At 38.3% G+C, this 21,478-nt stretch overlaps 1 protein-coding gene across 1 annotated transcript in view; it reads right to left on the bottom strand.

The window, feature by feature from the left end:
* ANK3 (ankyrin 3) overlaps nt 1-20,727 on the bottom strand; it is a 296,280-nt gene extending 275,553 nt beyond the window's left edge. Inside the window, exon 1 of the mRNA XM_068688711.1 lies at nt 20,116-20,727. Coding sequence (XP_068544812.1) covers nt 20,116-20,178 — 63 coding nt within the window. The 5' untranslated portion in view covers nt 20,179-20,727. The remainder of the gene's footprint in view (nt 1-20,115) is intronic.
* Nucleotides 20,728-21,478: the final 751 nt, after the last annotated feature.

Genomic DNA, 21,478 nt, shown 5'->3' with positions numbered 1-21,478 from the left:
ACATCTATGATCATTTCTACAAGAAAACTCTTACTTACTAGATTTATATAGCTCCAGTCACACCCTATAATGGCATCTCTGAGGGAGACTAATCAGCTCTGCTTCCTGCCTGCAGTATATTAGGTCATCCTTCCCCCAATAGCCCTGCTCTCGAGTCACACAGCGCACTAAAGACAGGCAGCAAGAAGGACAAATCTGTTCTTCTCCAGTCAATCTATATTAAGGGGCCTACACTGCAAAGCAAAGGAAGTGGGGAAAGAGGATACAAATAGATTAATATAATTACAGCTTGTAAATGATCCTAGGAAATTTAAACAGCCTGCTTGAAGAATGTAAAGAGACTGATGTGCTACCTGCATCCTCCACAGATCTCACAGAAGTAATGAGAAGAGCCAAAATGTCTGTATCTGTTAGATTCAGCATATCTATTTGAAATGTTTTTCTCTATTTCTGTAATAATTGTGCCATTGGGTGAATGTCTTCTCTTTGGAGGCAAAAAAAAATCTATAATCAAAACCTAAAAAAACAATGCCTTTCATACATAGCAAAGGAGAGGGTTGGAGAAAGTATCTTCGCACATTTTTCAAGGCCTTCTTGCTACAGAAGTATCTTAATAGATAAAATAATATACACCTCCCATTCCCTCACATATCCATAGATATTCCTGTATCTATGAGATTTTTTTTTAGTATATAGTAATTCTAATGAAAGTATTTGTCTATATTTAGATGCTATATTGAAACACCATTTCCCCAAAGTTTTATAACTGAAATATAATAACTGAAACATACATAAATCAACAGCCAGTAGCCAAAACAAACAGATAAATTGCAGTGAATACATGAACGAACACAATTCTGATTTCTTTTCAAGCTTTGAGATAAGTTCTCATTATAGAACAAGTTGTGCAGACAAGTATAATACATACCTGCAGCATTTGTATTCTGTGTTGAGCTCACTGTGAAAGGTCAGGCTTCAGTCACACCCTCCAGCTTGCATCGTGTAGAATTATTTTGCTCATACCACCACACTAAAGTGTCCAGGTTTCCATCTGTTAATTCCCCTGACAAACCTTAATTCCTCACAAAAACAAACCAAACAGTTTTTTATTCACTTTGGTTTCATTTAAGCTGACAAATGTGAGGATGTACACTAGCATCTGTGCAACAATCCAGTGTAATAAAGCATAGGAAGTATCACCAAGGATCACCCTCGTGGGGACAAAGGAGGGGTGCACACCCCAGGAACTATCATCAGGCTTCCTCGTTCTTAGAGCAGATGAGAATGCTTGTGCCTTGGGAAGGACATTCTGAGGGCTGAAAGCAATGGCAAGCCCCTCTGGCCACATCTTGCCTGAACACAGCTGGGACTGTGGCACTACGTTGGTACACAACTCAAACATAGCACACTTGCTTAAAGGACTACTGTAGTCCAGAGAAGGTGTTTTGCAGGCAGAGATTTTTATATGCCTGCGGTTTGGTTTCTAAATTTCAGCTGAAATTGAACGTACTTTTCTTGCTTCTCCACAAGTATGCAGACTACTGTTTTTCACAAAGTAATTCATCACAAAAAAAAAAAAAAAGACTGCCAGCACTGCCATTTTGTGCTGCCACAGAAGCTTTTGCTGAGATGGCCATTACTGCTAATGCTTATCCTGGCAACAGATCATGCTACTGAATAAATTTGCTTGCAATAATTACTTGAATTACTTAAAATTAGTGAAGTGCCAATCATTTGTACAGCAGAGATGTATACATTTTCCAGCAAAAATCAAAGCAAAGTTGTCATGTCAACCAAAATCTGCTTAGAGGCTACCAAGACATTTAAAATGAAAAGCCATTTTGGGCCTTGGTTAACCAGTTATTTAAGAGTCCTAAGGTGTGTGGTTTTACAATAGTGATTATGAAATAAATGCTTTGGAAACAAAAAATGAATACACAGCAACGCTAAAAGAAAAAAAAAGTGTGAGTACAGAATTCATGTAATTCCCCAAAACTACTAATTCACTTAGCACTATTTAGGAACTTAACAACCATTGGTGTGTACTAAAATACAACACCTGGAGAGTGTGACTAAATTCTGCAGTAGTTATCACCTTCCAGTATAGCCTGCCTCAGATGCACACCCTTGCCCCTGTGAAGCAACGGAAGTGTTGGAGATAAGTCAAAAATGTAAATCCTCACCGGATGAACTATCAGCTGAGTTTAAACTCACTGTTGTTACACACCCTCATATCATGTTTACAAGTCATAAGAGGTCCTGGCTGTAAGCAAGCTGCTGCTTCCTGGGTGGTTATAAAATCAAAAACCTGCAAGGGAAAACCACGGATCTCTCTCCATATAGTAAATTGTTGTTCCTATATTCATAGCAATTGTTGCATACTCACTTTTAACTTTAGTGGACTGCTCAGATATGAAGACACAAATACTGCAGCATAAGACCTGTAAAAATGCTTTCACTGTCCCTTTTAACTTCAAATGAACACTATATAAACTATAAATTAGTCGTGAAAGTATAATTGTGGTGATTTTTAAGCAAATACAAGAAACTCCATTTCCAGGTATTTATAACTCGAGGAAAAAACTTACCTTGAGTTGAAAGACTGCACTCTCACAGGACCTCGTCTCTACTTTTAAGAGCTACATGTTTCAGAATCTCCCACACAACTGGGGCAAGCAAATGCTAGTATACCAGTCTTTGTATACCTTGCACATTTGGTAGCCATTTATATCCATTCATCACAAGTACAAAGGAAATGAATGGCAAATTTGGATTTAGAAACAGTATGTATCTACTTTTCACTTCAATAAATTTAGAAAAAGAGGCAATAGCATGCCAGATTTAGATAACCCACTTTCAAGGCAGATGCCCCAAATTTCCTCTTCTCTCACCCTCACTCTCCTACTCCCCCAAAAAAACTCATTGACTACATTTTTACTTCTCAACTTTTTTTTTTTTTTTTTTTTTTTCAGGCAGAAGCTTGTTAAAAGGCTCTGTTCAATTCAGATGAAGTGTGAAGGTCCCACAAACCTCAAAAACCTAAAAACCACAAAAGCTTACAAAACAAACAAACAAAAAAAACCAAACATTTAAACATTTAAAGTTAAAAGATAAAACACTAAATTTGGCATGCTAATTACACATATTTCCAGAACCTTATTTTCCTCCTCAGTAGGGCAAGTATAGAACTACTGAAGACAATCATTTAAAACTGTTCTGTGAAATGTGGATATTGCAGCTGCTTTCCTGCTGTAATGGTAGTCACATTTTTCTTCTAGCAAAGCAAGAGTGTTAATCACCTAAAGTTGGGATTTGGTACTACATTACTATGGGAAACAACGCAGTCAGATGCAGAGAGTAACGGCTCAGTTCTTCCATACTTTCCTCCCATCCAATGGTTTTCATGAATAGATCACCTATCTCATGTTGCATCACAATTACAATAGGTCTGCATTTCTTTTTGGTGAGAAGATTAGTTTTTCATTTAAATTTAGTGTTAAAGGACTAGAGGAATTGTGTGTTTATTTGTATCATGAAAACCTGACCTTAGAAGAAATGCATAATAATAGTACTGAGTGAATAAGATGACATTTAATAATTTTTTGGACCACTTTAATTTCTGCGTTAGTGACTAAATCCAAGCAGTGTACAATATGAATCAAGATGTGATTCATTCTGCCATGAATTAATATGCATTAACTTAATGAAAAAAAATCCAAAGGTTATTTAAAAATCCCACCAGGGTGTGCATGTTCCAAGGATAAAATGAATCAGACTACGTAAAATTTCAAGACAATCTCAATCCTACAATCTTCTTCAGTTCTTCATGACTTTGGTTTAGACATGAGAGCTGGGTGCCTGCTAATATTTCACATAGCTATACCACACACTGGCTGTGAAGAAACAGCAATTCCAAGCAGGAAAGAAGCCAGGATTTCTATACCTGCTCCCCTCAATGTCTGATCCAGATCAGTAGCATAGCACAGCTGGTATGGATCATTGTACGTGGAATGATGCTGGCTCCTATGTCCAGCCAATGGCCAGCGTGTGGCCCACCTACCTCTCCCTGGGGCCTGGGTTCTCCTGCCCATACAGTCCTAAACTCTCAGGAGCTTACCACTACTCCAGTCTCACCAAGACTAATAGAAATGCTCCTGAAATACTTTCACGTAGCATCATCTTTATAGTTTAACAGTTGTGTAACCAGCTCAGCACAAGGTGGTGTCTTTTCCAATACCAGTGCTAGGGAAAAGACCACAATGCAACAAGGGTTGAACTTGCCATCTCCCTAACACTAATAGCCTTCACCAATCTACAGAATCATTTACTGTTGTCATTAATGCAGTATCTGCAAGTTACTTACTTCAGGAAGATGAGAAAATAATGCAAAAGGCTACTCTTTTGTGTACAGTTCTGAAAGAAGTGGCCACTTATATCCTCAGTCCCTAAAAAAAAACCTGCAGAATTTATTGTTTGGGTTTTCTTTTTTTTTTTTTTCCTATTTTACTTCATTATACATTCAGCATCATGCTTATAAAAGGAAAACAGTTCTGACATGCAAACCTTATCACTGTAGCTTTTTTTAATACACTTAATTTATACATTTACACATCCAAGCTTTTTAAGACATTTTCCACTGAAATGTAGGCCAGTAACAAGATTAAAAGTTAAATACTTGCAAGACCACATACAGTAGTGACAGAAAATTTCAAAAAAATAAAAATGTTGCTAAAATTCATGAATTCACGAAAAGATGAAGCTAACACTATGACTGAATCTTCATCCTCTTCTATTCTGTACATGACTGTCTGCTAACTACAGCAGAGATCTTGATTCAGTTTATTAGGCAGATCACTGATACTGCCAAGTAACATGAGAGTTACTCCAGGGACAGAAGCTGCATGGAGAAGGGGCTCATCAGAACATTCAGACATGTCTTTCCCAACAGACTATGCACAGATAGTGCTTTTCTCAAGATGGAAGCATCACACATTTTCAGAAATAAAGACAAGGTGAAAATATGTCCCAAATAGCTACTCCTCCTTCCCTCATGCTCTAATTAAAAGTTCATCCCTAGTTTTGTTGAATTTATCTGTGCATGTACTCCGCAGTATGCCTTTCATTATGAATGGCAAAGAACTGTGTAATGGCATTGTAATAGTCATTCACAGAAGTGTGCTGTGATGCATTTAAAAAAACACACAGGGTAAGTCAGGCTAAGCAAGTAGCCTGAATTTAAAACTGCTGAACAGACAAGCAACTCCCACTCTTCAGTGATGATGTGGAGCGCTCAAGTGTTGAGCGCTCCATAATCTCTGCTCCTAGTTTGCCTTCTGAAATTTTTGGCTTTATATAAATATATATTCAATATTCAATACTGCCATGGCAGTAAAATAAACTTTTTTTTTTTTGTGGTACTCTGGTACTTACCATAGTGCAGTGCTGGTTATAAAGCTTTGACTTAAATTTGATGGCAGGTGAAATGGACAAAGATTCATGCACTTTCATGCACTGAGTTGCAAAAAGCTGTATTACAGACCTGTATTCTAACCTATTCTCCTATAACTTAAGGTAGCCTTCAGAGTACTTACTGTATAACCCTGTTTCACTCGAAATTTTTAAGTATGGACCACATCTCTGAGTCTTCAGCAGTAGTTTTTAGTGGTGGTGGTTTTTTCGTTTTAGATTTTTTGTTTGTTTGTTTCTTAGCAGTTTTTTATGGTATTTATTCTACATTTTGTGCTGTAACTCCAGTCCCTCATAGATTAACATTTTGTTGCCTATTTTAGAACGTGTCCTGTGCCTCCCAGCTGTGAAATAGCTTCAAGCAAAACTAGCAAACATCAGAAGACAAAAAAGTAACTGCACTTGACATAAAGCCCACAAACTATGTTTTACAGTCTCACAGACACTGCATTACCGCATATTTTTTTTTTTTGTCTAGATTGAGTGGCAATTAAAGAGGTGCATTTTCCTGTTGAGTTTATGATATTCAGGATATTTTAGTTTTAGTCCTCACCTTTCCAGTACTCGTTAGACTGAATATTCAAAATACCTAAATATTACATGTGCCTATCTAAATTCCCTTTCTTATTTCCCAGCTGAGGAGAACATTTGAAAAATGAGCAGAGATGACATGCACCTGTTAAATTCCTGATTCAGACAAGTGTATGAACTCTTCCATTTTTATGAACTTTTGTTCTATAAGAATCAGAAGTATTGTCCTTGAATTAAACAAGGCTGAGAGAAGTCAGAATTGCCTGTACTGTTGTCTGCACTCCATCAACCCAATACAGAGCTTGAGCACATTTTAAACAAAATAGGTGGAGTAAGAATTATCATTTTTCAATGAATTTATAAATCAGTGAAACTTGTGTTCTGAATCTTAAGCAGTCTCTGCAGAATCACAGCACACACTGCAATTCTTTTACACAATTCCTTCCATCAGCTATTAAAAATGACCAAATGAACACTCAACACCACAAAAGGCTAATTTAAGACACCTTTTTCAATAAAAACTCCTGCTGATGGATTGAAAAACAATCTTAAATGATTTTACAATTTACATACGATTCAGCATTGACAATGTAGGTTAGTGTTTAACTATGAAAAGTATCACAGGTGGCAAAAAATTATTGACAAGAAAAGCAAGCAGGAAGGTTTGACAGAACACTGAAGTTCCAATGTATTAGTAAGTCTTGCCATTAACAGGTTTTGGTATGCATGAGGCATCATAAGTTCCAGGGACAATCAGGCCAGATTTGAGAAACTTACTACAGTTTAAAGCAATATTTAAATGCTGCAAGCAGATATTTCTGCAGCTTCATCCATATATTTGTTATACTTTCATGATCATTGGATTCTAAGGGGCTAGCATACTCAAAGAAAAAAATTCAATTTGCTTCATACAGCGTCTTTCTCATCAGTTTGCACTGTAGATATTGAAAAGACAAGCTTGCATCTAGACTTTTTCCACATGTCCCATTATGCCTAGAAATAAATGCTACATTTCAACTAAGTAAATATTATGGTATAAACATCAAACTAGTAAAATAATGTGTCATCGTGTCCCCCCGAGTCATATTAAAAAATTAAATTCACTAAAAAGCAAGGTACAGCAACCCTATAGAAAGTTTAAAAGACTGCAAAGAAGAAATGCTGTCATTAGTAATTCAAAATAGCTTAATTGTTTACTGAAATTTGCTCTCCTTTTAGGTTGCTCTACAGAGACTTGGACAAGATGAAAAAGGATTATTTCAGGACTACTACAACTAGAACCAGCTGGGACTTTTTGACTTCTCAGTGTACTCAGTAAATTGAAAAGGTGAGAGAAAAAACAGACCTGAGATGCATTACACAAGTTTATTCCTGGATTTATTATAAGCTATCTTATTATTACCATTTTTTTTTTAAATATATATATATATTATAACATAGCAAACTGACCTAACAGATCTATTGGTGTCTAATGTAAAACTGAAAAAAACAACAAAGGGGGGGACAATAAGGGATAAGCTGACCACACTTTAGACACACATTTTCCAGTCAGATTTACACTTCTCTTTAGAAGTGCACTATGAAGTAAATGGTAGAACTAAAAGTGTGCACAAGACCTAAGAAGGAAAAGCAGTAACCAAGCAGTGAGGTAAGCACTATGTGAACAGAGAACTCTTGTCCTCCTGCCCCACCTTACTCCCCATAGTCAAGACCCACACCCCAGATCCCATTATCCTTCCCAACCTCCCCAGCTACCCCCCAAAAATCACCCATTGCAGGAAAACGCCACTGCTTTAAATCAGTTTTGTAACTATAATATACTATGGAACCTCTAAAAGAGGTCTCTAAAGGAGGCACAAGAGCAAAGGTAGCTGGATAGTGCCTACCCCTCCTTTCCCCGCTGACCTTGACAACAGTGGGAGTCACAGCCAACAACATTGCAAGTCAGAGAAGCACTGCTCTTCCTGTGCTGTATGGTCTGCCAAAACACGGAGTGGCATTTCCCCTCTTCTGTTTTTAAGATTAGAACTAGATGAACTCTTTAAAGGCAGCCAGCGCGCCTGCCTCGAACATATCTTGGTCAGTAGCATCCTTTTGCTTATGACCAACTGACATTTGTTGGTATGCACTGATAGTAGTCTATAAGTATCAAGTAGATAGGTTCCTTAAGTATAATTTCCAAAAAATAGCCATATTTAGCTGCAGTTTACAATGAGGTGTTGTAAATGCCATGCTTTGCTATCTGCTGATAAAAACACCCACTCCCAGGTTTAGGCAGAATCCATGCTGCCCTCTTGATCAGCTTCCACTACAGGGAATAGCTTGATGCCACATCCCACAGAAGCTCTTCCTGTCAAGGCTCTTGTAAAGGGCTAGCCTCCCCTCCAACCTGACCCTGCCAGCTCTGCGTTTAGTTTGACATTGGGGTCAGTTTTGCCACTAAGGATCTTCCTTAGAAATACATATGCATGCATATAGAAATGAGGAAGAAAAAAAGCCAGAGTGTTGAGCAACATCTTGATGTTGTTTTCAAGTTTCTATTGTAACCAACAACTGCAAAAAGGAAGTGTGAGCAAATATAAATGTCAGAAGGGATAACTGTACATCCCAGAGTAAACTATTTAATTGTAAAGACATTTTCATTTCATAGAACTACAAATTTTCACATTATTCTCAATTGAAAAGCCTAGAAGAAATAGAAAGGACACCATTCATTATTAAAATACATACATCTTTGTAATGTAAAGAAAGGGAGAAGATATGGAGAAAGAAATAAACACCTGTATCAGTAAGTCGGATCGTGGGTACAGAAGATGCCTGTGAAGTATGAGGTAAACTGAATATATATAGTCATGGGATCTTATTTCATAGCCAGCTTCAGAGGAAAAACCAACAGAAGCATGCAGCTGCTGGACTCATGAAAAAGCATAGACAAATAGCATTGGTAGTAAGTATGAAGGTTTGACTTAGACAAGGTGGAAACTTTTTTTTTTTTTTTTAATGAAACACTAGGGGGCATAGCAGTAGCTGTCTTCATCCTGCATAATCCAGGCTCTGAGATTGTTTTACGATATTGTTGATGCAACAAAAATGGACTGTTTCTAGGGCTTAGGAACTTCCTAAAGAAAATTTCAATTGTCTCTGCTGAAAGAAATTTTTGTGCTTCTTGACCGATCATGATTAGCAAAACAATTTATTCCCCCCAAAAACAAAACAAAACAAAACAAAAACAGTAATTTGCCAGTACTACTCTAATGCTAACAGGTTCAGCTTGTATCTGGTCAGGCTACCACTCTTGTAGTTACTCAATCCAATGGGTGCATTTGAGAACAGAGTAAAAACAAAGGTTGAAACTCTTGACTTCAACTATGCTCCTAAAGGCAACAAGAGAAGTTATGCTACTGTTTAAGTGTTACCCTGAACAGAGTCAGTCTTGGATTTAGTCTTGGATTTTCTCCTCAATTTCTTTTCAATAGCATCATGAAAGAGAATGTTTCGTTCTGTTATTCCACTTTCAAAAGTTCTGCTTCCAGACAAATTACCCCTACAGGCCTTACTGCAAACACAACACTTCATTATTCTAGGGTTCCATCAGTAGCCACGGATGACCAGACATTGGTTGGTTTCATTTTCGTTATGAGATGTTGATCACCAGATACCTTCATTGAAAGAGTTACTGAGTTACTAATCTGAGTTACTAATTTTACTGCATTTCTAAATATGAGATGCCATAACTAATTATTTAATAAACACTTCACAATTTTCATAAGTTTAGAGTATTTCTCCTGTACCGTATATCATAGCTGGCTATTGAAATCTGCTTCAAGAACCAGCCTGTGAAGACCATACTTAACCTAACTTTACTATGGCTGCTTTGATACCTTCTCCCAAATATTTTGCTCGTAATTGTTTACAAGATAACCAACGGAAGTACTATCCTTGCAATCCCTTTTATCTTCCTGTTAAAATATCAGTAAAGTCATCAATTCTGGATTAGCTAACAAAGCATATTTTGAGTAAGCCATAACATCTTTGTTCTACCCATTAGCTGTCTGTTACTTGAAACTATCACTAATTTACCCTCACCATACTTCCACTCTCTTTTTAAAGAAAGGCACAAATTATTTTTGTGTTCCATAAATGCATTCTAAAATAATAGAAATCTTTATATTTCTCCAAGGACTGTTCCTCTTCCTACATAAGGCACATTTTAGGTACCTGCTAGTCTGATAGAATGACTCCCTTGGCTATGAAGTAAAAACTACTATGTTCACTTGCCCAGGAAACGTATCTTTGCATTTTACCCTTCCAAAACTACTTCAGCTAATGTTCCTAATGACAGAATATCATTCCTTACCAGGTGGCAAGGAAATGCCAGGAAGTTGTGTGCAACTGGCGTGGAAAAGAAACTAATGAGAAGGGGTGAGGTGCAGCATATGCGGTTCTGAAAGGAAGAGAGGTTAGTTACTTGCATTGTCTCTGGTACTCATCAGTTCATTAATTCATTGTAATGAGTGGCACAAAAATTGTGTAATGAAGACATAGGAAGAGCATGAAATGTTCTCAACTAAAATTATTTGAAAAATTGAATGTTAGACAAAAATGACCTAAGAAACTACTTTGTAACAACTGCGGTACATGGATGACTGGAACAGCTGGATCCCACTGTGGTTTAGGGTGGACTGCCATCCTCATATTTAGATTTTTGTATAATAAAAGGACAATTAAATGAAGCCACTCTCTAGGATGTTTCCCTCCAACTCCACAGAGGGAGAACGGAACCAGCCACCAGAATTATGCAAACCATCTTTGATATGTTTTCTCTGAAAACCATTCAGACTGACACTGCTCTATTCACTAAGGCTTTCCCCTACAACTCCACCCTGGTGTTGTACTACAAATACTTTAATGATATTGCCTCCTAACCACACACAACAGTAATTAAGTAAATGAAGTTACAAGGCTGTTTAAGGGAGCAGGGAAGAGAGGTAAGTACCCCCCCCCCGCATCACTTGCACAGCATTAGTCCCATCTGATTAGGGTTCCTGTGAATCCTACAGCACTTTGCCTGAGGCTTGCATATTCTGTGTTTACGTCCTCCTTCGTGTGCAGCTGAGATTTTGCCTGAAGATGATCATCTCCCATCAGGATAAATTTCATCCTCACTGCATATAGTACCTCTTGTTTTAAAGTATTTTAGCAAATGTTATTTACTCTCATGGCCTGCAAGATCAGCATGTCCATACGCTCTTCATATGCAAACAAGCCCAGGCACACACCCAGCCAAAGGTAAGAAAGCAAGTAAAAAACTGGAAGCCAGCTAAAGGTGGTGAGTATACGGTCCCGGCTCCCGACCAAGGAAATGCAATCCTGGGCAGATCTTCTGAAGAATCCCACTTCGCCACCACCTCTTTTCACAGGTTATCCCATTGCCTCTCCCACTGAGTGCAAGAGAATTAAAAATTCACACAGCACTAGAGTCGTTGAGATCAAATGTGTCTTATCAATACTGTGAAACCTGTATATCCTCAGGATCTCTTTAGAAACACTTCCTCATTTAGAAACCAACCAACAGAAATAAGTGACGCAACTTCAGTTAAAAGCATCAACTACTCCTTGACTAAGAGGATGCCCCTAAAATGCCATTAGGGGAAGTTAGACAAATACCAGCTAGTAAAGCAAAATGGTTGTCTTTTTAGCTTCTGTTTTTCATATAATTTTGTTAGGAAAAACAGCCAAACACTATTATTCCATGAATGATGTATGCTAAAAAGAGGAACACAGCTTGCAGTGATTTGTTAATTTGACATTGTGGTAAGCTTCCCTTAAACTAGGAGAGGCCAACACACACAAGACAGCAATACACAAGTTATATAACCATCATCTCCCAAAAAATGATTACCCACCCCAACAATAGTTGTAAACAAAACTATGAAACACTGGTGATCATCATGAAACACTCCAATTCCCTATCATGAAATAGCTCCTTAAAGAAAAAAAAAAAAAGTATCCAAATCAATCCTTGTTTACATTCACAAATTGCCAATGTGCTATAGAGAATTCTCAGCAGCCAAAATCTCTTGTAAGCACAAACCTGAAACAAGTCAGTGATGGTAACACTTAATTTAAAGTGTCTTAAGTATACTTAGCTATGCATTTAATTTAGATATAACAAAACAGTGTGTATTATATATCAAGAGAAATGCTAAAGAAAATGTCTCATTTGTAGTTTTCCCCCAATCAAGCCAGCTTGTTTGTCTTCTTCAGTGTAAAGGGAATAAGGCAGGGTTTGACCTGAGCTTCTTTGGGAAATAAAGGTTACCAAATCATGCCTGTTTCAGTTTAACCTACTTTCAGTTGAGTGACACAGCACCTGAGAGTGACAAAAGAATTCATCACATTTTTTATTTGATCAGATAGCAAACATCATCATTTGAAATAAGGACCTAACATTTACGAGTTTACTGAAATGTTTTATATATCATTAAGAGTTAAAGCCTGAAGCTGTTTGGCAACTGGAAGGTTGAACAGTTAAGAGTAGCATACTACAGAGTTTTCAATGAACACTGAGTTTCCAAAATACTTAAAAAAAAAAAAAAAAAAAAAAAAAAAAAAAAAAAGATCAAAACTTAGGTTGCTTACTGTGGTAATAGTCTCTCTTGATTGCTAAGATAAATTGGTACTTTCACCAAGAATGTGATAGAGCTAGCTCCCTCTTGGCAGGGTGCTGCTTCTCTAGGCCCTGAAACCGCAGCACCATCCCTGCTGCTGTTTGCAGGCAGCCAGAAGTGAAGGAAGGCTGCAGGTTCTACCACCACCACCTCCACAAAGCACAAGGGAGCTAAAGAGACTGAGGAACAAGCCCATGCCCAGCAAGGGGAATGCAAGTACACAGGCTCTTTGGAAGTGAAAGGGGGATAACCCAGATGTATTTACTTTTCTCAATCTATATTTGACAGACTGAAAGCATTTATTTTCAAGATATAAGTGTGGTAAGCATTTCAACACCTGGCACACCTACCTAGGTGCTGTTGTTAAGACCTAATGAATTCCATAGCCACATCATTCAGAGACTTTGGAAAAGGGAGACCCTTCATGCTAAGAAGCAAGCTGAATTTTATGCAGTGGTTCAACATACAGGCTGTTGCAGAAACATTTACATCACTTCCTGTCCCACTGAAGACTGCAGAACTCAACTGAAGCTCATCCACTGTGTTTCCTGTATCTCAAACTCACTTTCTCTAACCCAATCTAAGTCTAACTTAGTTGTACATAAAACAATTGACTGCGAAAGGAAACAATCTGATCTGGACTGCAACTGTCCAGCTTCCGGAGGCAATGACCCTGGAAGTCCTCCAGCTGAGGCACCAGGCACCAACAGCGACCCACACACAAACCAGCCTGGAGCACTGCCTGCTGCAATCGCACTACCACGCTGTACCCAGGAGGGGCCACCAAGGAACCAGATCCTGGGGGGACTCAGTCCTTTGGGTGACAGTGTGATTTAAAACATACAAGCTCCATTCTGAAGAGTGAAATCCACTGTAAGGTATCTGGTTCAACTCAAGGAAAGTCTTGGGAGAATAGAAAATTCAACCCACAAAAAGATTGAACAGATTGGCCAGCAACTCGCTGTTGGAAGACATGTGGTGACAGCCAAGATCATTCAAGGGAACGAACAGCTCAGCAACCCAGTGAGGAAATGCTGAAAAAGAAATGGAAGAAAGAAGAGCAACCCAGGCTTCAGAAAGCAATGCTGGGAAGCACCTGGTCCTATAGCTGGGAACATGATCATTCAAGCAATAGGAAAACCCCTACAACAAAGGAAGCAAAATTTGGCTAAGTATGGTAAATCCTGTAACTAAAAAACCTACCAACAAGGGATAAATACTAACCACAGGGAAATAGACAGCTGCAAGAAGACACAAGAATAAAGCATTTGATTATATTATTTACCCAAAGGATCAAAGCTCATAGACCAGGGGAAATGCACCCAATACTACTTCAAGTACTACTTCAGGCACTGGGAGAACTGACCCATGTACAAACCTTCAGCGTAATGAGTCCTTAACACCCCTTCTCTGTGATGACAGCTTGATACTGGCTGATCTTTGCTTCACTTTTACTCACATGAAGTCTTTTAGGAAAGTGCAGTAAACTCCTACATTTTAAACACATTTAAAGGAAACTGATTTGTGTCCTTTTAACATGGTTGTTTTCTCCATATTTAATTACTGTTGCAATTTACCATAAGATGAAGATGAGACAAAAATCAGCCAAAGCACTTTAGACAATTGCACTTCTCATACTTCCTACACCTATTCTTCAGAAGGGCAAAGGCCATTCAACAGCTGAATTTTCTGGAAAAAGCTGAAAACTGTAGGATGACCTTATGTCATAGGATCCAAGAATTGCACTCAAGTTTCACGTTCTCCCAAACAACTGGGTTCCTCTGTAAAAAAACAGGCTTTAAGAAGAAAATCATGTGTTGTTCAGCATGATTTTTTTTTAATTTAACAGCAAATGGAATGACTGTCACTCAGGTTACAAGTTCTGTCACTTATCTACAGAGTGAATTATGTTAAAAATTCAATAACATAACACCTTGCTGTTTCATTTTATATAGAATGACAGTATCATCTACTTCCAATTTTTTAAACCACATTATCCGACTTCAGTAGCATTAGTCAACAGCTCCTAGCCCCAGGTAAATGTCAACTAGAAAGTATTTTTTCCAGAGAAAATGAACATTTGAAATGATTCATTTCAAAACAATAAGATACTTGACTTGCTTTTATATGTATATAATTATTATTTTGTTCCAGTTTGATAGAAAGAAAACAAAGACAATATTACCATGTACCAAAGTGATTTTCTGATCAAAGTGACACGAATCAGTATATTTTAATTTTCTGAGACAATTCAGTAAGTTGCAGATGGCAAAAAAATGGAAATGCATTTATTTCAGAGGAACAGAATTTCGAAGTTGTAAGTGGTTTTGTTTTGGTTGGTTGGTTTTAAAGCAATTGAGAATAGTCATAATTATTGAAAATTATGTTTTTCTACTATTTTGGGGCTTCACTATTTGGACATGCAAATGAGGAGTATCTTCCAGAAGTTCTGAGGGCTATTTGTTCTTTTTTTTTTCTTTAATATGTTTATTAAAAATGTGGGGCTAAAAAATCTATTGATAAAACAGACACTACAATCTGAACAAGTACATGTAGATATTAGCAAGCAAGGCCAAAACAAATCTGTTTATCATGTCATTGAATTCAGTTCTCAGCACAGGATCTGTTGACATGTTAAGGTTTACGACCACCACCATACAGTCAAATTTAAGTCTGAGAACCATTTCTCCTCCACACAAACCCAAAAGATAACAATATAGCAAATAAGGTTTATGCTAAGAGACGGTATCCTTCTAGAGCTTTTTTGCATTTTTATTTCTTAAATTGAAGTAGATTTTAATTTCTCAGCTTTTGAGGAAAAAACTTAAATTTAGAAACCACTCAAATAAATAAGTTTATTTTTATGAATAAATTAAAAGCCACAAGAAAAATGTAGGAACATGTACCACGAACATTTTCTTTACCATTAGCAGTAAGTATTTCTCCACTGGGAGTAAACAGCAGTGAATGTTCTCTTCCAACAACCATAATGCATGTAAGAACTGAACACAGATAAACCATGGTTTGTCAAAGCAATCAATCAAATCAGTAACTCAAATTGTAAAAGCAACAGCTCAAAAAAAGTCAGTGATTTGATATCACCACGTATCTCAGAAACAAAACATCGTTTCTCATCATCATGACCTTACAGGTGCTGAGTTGCAATCACCAGAAGCCCCACTATAATTCATACACAGATTAATCATTTGATCACATAAAGATGAAATACCAAGACCTAAAGCCCCTAAATATTGTCCTCAATCGTGAGGTCTGTGATGCTATTTTAGTCAAGGTAGGCTTTGCCTGTAAATGATCTCACCCAGTTCCCATAAAAGACGGTGAGAACTTGTCTCCCATACCACTACTTACACTACATTTTTACTACAGTGGGAAAATGTCTCACCATACCCAAAAGAACTTCTGACCTTTCAGCCTCTACCCCACCAAAATGCCCCCTGAAGTTTTACATCCCAGTAACAACACTGCTGACCAGATTTTCAGCTGTCTGATAATGGAAGACCCCCCCACCAAAGACAGACACTAATTCTGCCAAGTCAAACTTTGGAGATACAACAGAGCAAAGAACCCCTAGCAGAAATTACAAGCGTGTTCCCATTGTAGTGAGCCCTCCCAGTGTAGTACACCCAGGCTACTGGCTCAAAAAAAGTGGATTGAGTTAAATCTCCTCTACCAGTCCAAAATCATAATGTTGGCAGCTATAAACATTGTGATGCCAGGCACAGATTTCCAATCTGCTGCATTCACAGCTCATTCCTCTCTGTATGGCATATTTATATTTTATATAAAGCAGCAGAACACAATGTTGAAAATGATATTACAGTTAACAACTCACTAATAAGGCAGTGAGGTGGATTGGTACACAGAATATTCTAGAATCTTGTTAAGAGCTCAGCTCTGAACCTGTGTACATTCAAGAAAACTTAGGCATTTCTGTTTGGAATTTCCATGGCTGATTTGTGCCTTATGTGTGTCACGAGATGCATTTTTAACATCCATTGTGCTGTTTGTCTGAAGATCTTGGAGGGAGGAATCAAAGGGAAGAACAGAAGATCCCCCACAATAAAACTAGTATTTCCAGTAAGGCTTCTGGTATGAGAGTTCAGTATGAAATTTCCCACGAAGAACCAACTGGTGGCTGACAGATAACTAAAAGTAAATGGAAGAGGATCATACACTACAGGAATTTTGCGGTGGTCTGATTTGTTTCTTGTTCCTACAATTCTGATTACCTTTCGGAGTTTCGAAGGACCACCAGCATTTTCATGGATAATTGCATTCTGGTAGTTTGAAACAAGAGAGGAATACTTACTTTTGTTTAAAAAAAAAAATCAAAACATCTTAAATCTCTAGTGACAACCGAGTTCAATGCTCTTCTACCACTGACATTCCAAAATATGCTGAAAAGTGATGACACAAACATACAAGATAAAGCTACTCCATAATGCCCAGGGATTCAACCTGACAGCTCCAGAATACTGACTTGGTAAGAGCATGGCTGAAAATTGCAAGGCAACTGAATGTCAAGTATAGGAGGGACAGGCTGCTGCTAGAAAGGAACCCCAAAGGGTGAAATAAAGATAAAACTAGTTAGGCTTCCTTCTCCATCAGAACTAATCCTGTTCAGTGTAACCTCAGCAATAAATACTGATGTGGTACCTTCATCTTCTGAAATCTGTATCCCCCTTAATATTGCAGGGCTAAAGGCAATATGTTCTGCTTTCATCTGAATTGTCCATCCTTCAAAATAAATCTCTGCACCACCACCTGATTTTTCTTCATCCTCTCAGACTAGCTTGAAATTTTTAACACATTTGCAGATTGCAGAAAGGCTTTTGCCAGCCTGTTCTAAACACATGGTACATTTGTATGCCTTTGTGTTCATCAGGTTAAGGGTTATTTTTGTGGTTAGTGATAAAACTGCAAATTCAGAGCACACTTCTGACTGTGATTTTGCTATGGCAGACTGTGAGCTTTCCATTGCTATACCCCAGGCTCTTCCAGCATCTTTTTTTTCCTGCTTTTCTGCTCAGAAAAAGCCTAAGAACAGGAAAACCAAGAGGTGATGAAGGGGGAACGGGATATAAATGAGTACCTCAGCAGCTGAAGAAGGAAGACTTGCCACCTCTCAGCTCTGAAGGTAAGACAGAAGGTAAAGAAAAGGCTAAATGTGGAGACAACGCAGCTACCAGGAAAGCAACTATCTAAAGAGCACAGGGAGAAGACCACGCAAATACCCATTTCAGGATACATACTCCTAAGAAGAGACCTGACTCACTGGAATCACAGACTCCATTAAGTTTTCACCCGTCTCAGGGGTTTATGGCCAATGAACATCGTTTGTTTTATTACATTTTTCTCGGAGAACATTTCTGACTTAACTAAGTGTTCTTTGTTGGCCATCCAGAGATTTATCTTCTGAATCAAAATAAGCTACTTCTCCAATGAATTGTGAAAAGCAGGGAAATTTTCTGCCAGGACCAGAAGAAATGGCTGCTCTTTGTTGAAAAGAAAAGCAAAGCATTTCCCTTTCCATTGGGAATATTCTGGCACAAGCCTGTATTTAACAGTGACATTATAAGCAGCTTTGATATGCAGTAGTCACAAGGGACACACCTAAACCTGACACAGCATAGCCCAGCAACAGTCAGTTCCAACAGCATTAAGAAAATCAAACAGCAGTGAAACAACAACTTCCATAGGTTTAGAAAGCTCTAGCCACATCCCCATTGAAATGTAATTGTCTGCCATCACACACCAGTGTTTGCTACAGTTCACGCGGTAAAGGTTCAATGCACATAAGGGCGGGCTTTAACATCACCTCGGAAGGCATCAACTAAAGCGTTATGCCATTGGCCTTCAATGCTCACAGCAGTAACTCATGAATGTAAACACGTCTGACAGTTTTTCTCTCCCCTGAGAGCAGTGACACCGTACCAGTCAGCAGAAGGAGGATTCGGACAGGATATCCATAGCCTCCTTCCCACAGGTGGAACACCACCTTCATAGGGCGAAGATACAGGTGAACTGTCACCAGCCACTGCTAGAACAATAAGACTCCCAACTTGGCATCATCCTAAATTGCCTGGGCTGCTCTCTCTTGTTGGCTGTTTGGTTGGTCCTCTGGAAGACAGCTCTATATGCAAGATAAGTGATAAAATTTGCTCTGTACTATACAACCACAGCTAGATTGTTAAATACCATAAAAATACTGTGTGTAATACAGTAAAAATATTAACATGTTCCAAGTTTAAAACCCATCCCAGAATTTACTTCTAGACCTCTTCTATCCCTGAGGCAATGTATCACGCCTGACGGAAACATTTGATATGTCAGGAAGGTATCCTAATTTACCATTAAAAGTGTTTTAAAATTGTGTTTTTCCCCTGCTTCCTCTCCAGAGCTGCTCTTTACTTTTCTGGCAGGATAGAGAGGCCAATCTGATTTAATTTGCATTTTTGACAATCTATTAAGTCCCTCACCAAGGAAATGGATTAAGTGTGAGGCTGTCACACACTTCCAAATGATAGGAAGGCAAACACACTCAGAAAATAAAGGGTGGGAATCTTGATATGTTAACTACAACAATAACACGCCTTTCATATGCCTTTTTATGCCTTTTTTGACAGTAGTTGAGGTAATTCAAATTATAAATTAATATACTCCGTTATTATTTATAATAAGTAAAGAAAAAAAAAAAAAAAGGAAGAAGAAGTAAGCTTCCTAGGTTTGATAATCTGGCTCTTGAGTATAAACACATGAAAATAACCCATTTCAAAATGGGAGGAAGAAAATTCAATGGATATCAGGAAATCAAAAACTGCAACACAGAAGGCAATAATCTACCAAATGCATCCACGTACAGTTTCAGGCAAACAGACAAGCCATAACATAAATGGTCTCCAATGAAACTGGAATTTTATTCCAGAGTTCAGCTTAGCCACGAAATTTCTAAGCCCCAAAATATATAAAATCAATTGAAGTGACATACAATTAAATAATGTGTCTTTTTAAAGAACTTCTTGTAAAACTTTATTTTCTTAGTGATGTCCCTAATATTCATTTCCAAGAACACATGTTGATTATCAGTCTTTCATTTAGATAAGGCTTCATTTAGACACCTGTTTACTTGTTAATCCTGGGTTTGGAATACACTAGGAAATCTACAGCCACCCTGAAATTCTATGACTAACATATTTAAACACTGGGGTATTTAAATAATGCAAAAATAACTGAGTTTTGATGGTATACTGATTCTAGCAGAGAACACACCCATCAGCATCTAGCATAAACAAAACCATCCCGATGCTACCATCATCCTTCTTCTATTATCCAAAGCCTCTCCACACCCAGAAGCAAACTGCTTAGAACACAAAATGACTGGAGGAAAAAAAAAGCATTATGGAAGATTGTCTGTACAGGGAGTTACCTTTTTTCCTTTCTTTTTCCTGTGAGCTGGTTTAGCATTTTTCTCCTTTGCTTCCTCACTCATTTTTCAGCAGGTAAATATACAGGGGAAGGGGAATAGAAGAGATCACTGCTTGTATTCCAACATGCAAAGCCACTGCAAATATTCACAGCTCTGAAACCAAAGTCCATCTGCTGACGTTTCTCAGGCAAGTAATAGAATAACTGCTGTTTAAAGCCAGTCTCTGCTTCTCCTGCACTGACTTGAATTGCTCATAGCCTTGATGTTTTCTTCTGTGAGAAACTGGGTGTTCTCACATCAAGCAGTCTGTGATTCTTCTAAAGAGAAGAGAAAACATTTTCCTCTTTCATTCTTAACTAGTCTTCACTCCTGAGATAAGATCTTGACAACGCTTCCTAGCTTGGTCATCCACGCTGCTTCCAGTCTCCTAAATGGGGTTGATGAGCCACACAGAAATTAGCTGCAGACGGCTGACAAGTCTGAGAAGCGTTCACCAGCGGATGATTTGCCGTTTCTTGCAGACGCAGAAAGTGAGCCTGAATTGCTCTGATTGCCGGTCATGTACAATACCGACATGTGTTGAATGCATCAGGGCATGCCAGAAAAGGAAGCCTCCGAGAGTGATAAAAGATCAGGTTACTGGATCTTAAAGCCACTCCCAGGCAGATTCAAACAATAAAAGGCACAACACGCTGCTGAAGAAATTGCTAGATGAGACGTTTACATTTCCAGCAGCTCCATATACCCATCCAAAGGACCTGCAAATTACCACTCTGAATGCACAATTTAAAATATTAATTATTCATCTCATAAAAGCAGCAGCAGTATTTCAGCAAAACACGTATTTACAACTATCCCTGCCTGTGAGAGCTTGCTCCTCCCTTGTATGCCTGTTCCTATGACAGGATTTGTAATCTCTCCACTAATGCAGCGCTCTTTCACAGAAGTGTTACGTGCCTCATATGTGTGCATGACTGGCAGGTTTCAGATCATGTTTCCACATGCTGCTGACCTACTCCACTGAACAGTTTGGCTACTTCCCTACAAGTCTCATGGGAAAAAAAAGCCAGAGAGGTCAGAGACTTCGTAAGAATTCTCTCCAGTCTGTGCCCATTAAGCCACGTAACACACAGCACATGCATTATCAACATCCATGACAGCAGTTATTCACAAGATGTCTCATTTATGTCATTACCACACTTAAAATTGTGTACTTCTCTATACATACATGGACAGATTCCTATTTTCCCCCTTAGGAGCTCTCCTCCCACCAAGGGAGGGGAGCTCGGAAGGGGGAGGGGGGGAGAGGCAGAATACAGAACATCTATCAGAGGTCACACAATAGCCTCATCCACTGCTCTCA

The sequence above is a fragment of the Anas acuta genome, chromosome 7 (assembly GCF_963932015.1).
Source record: "Anas acuta chromosome 7, bAnaAcu1.1, whole genome shotgun sequence".
Classification (NCBI taxonomy): domain Eukaryota; kingdom Metazoa; phylum Chordata; class Aves; order Anseriformes; family Anatidae; genus Anas; species Anas acuta.
Note: the sequence above shows the minus strand (reverse complement) of the source record. Positions and strands in the feature narration are given on the sequence as shown.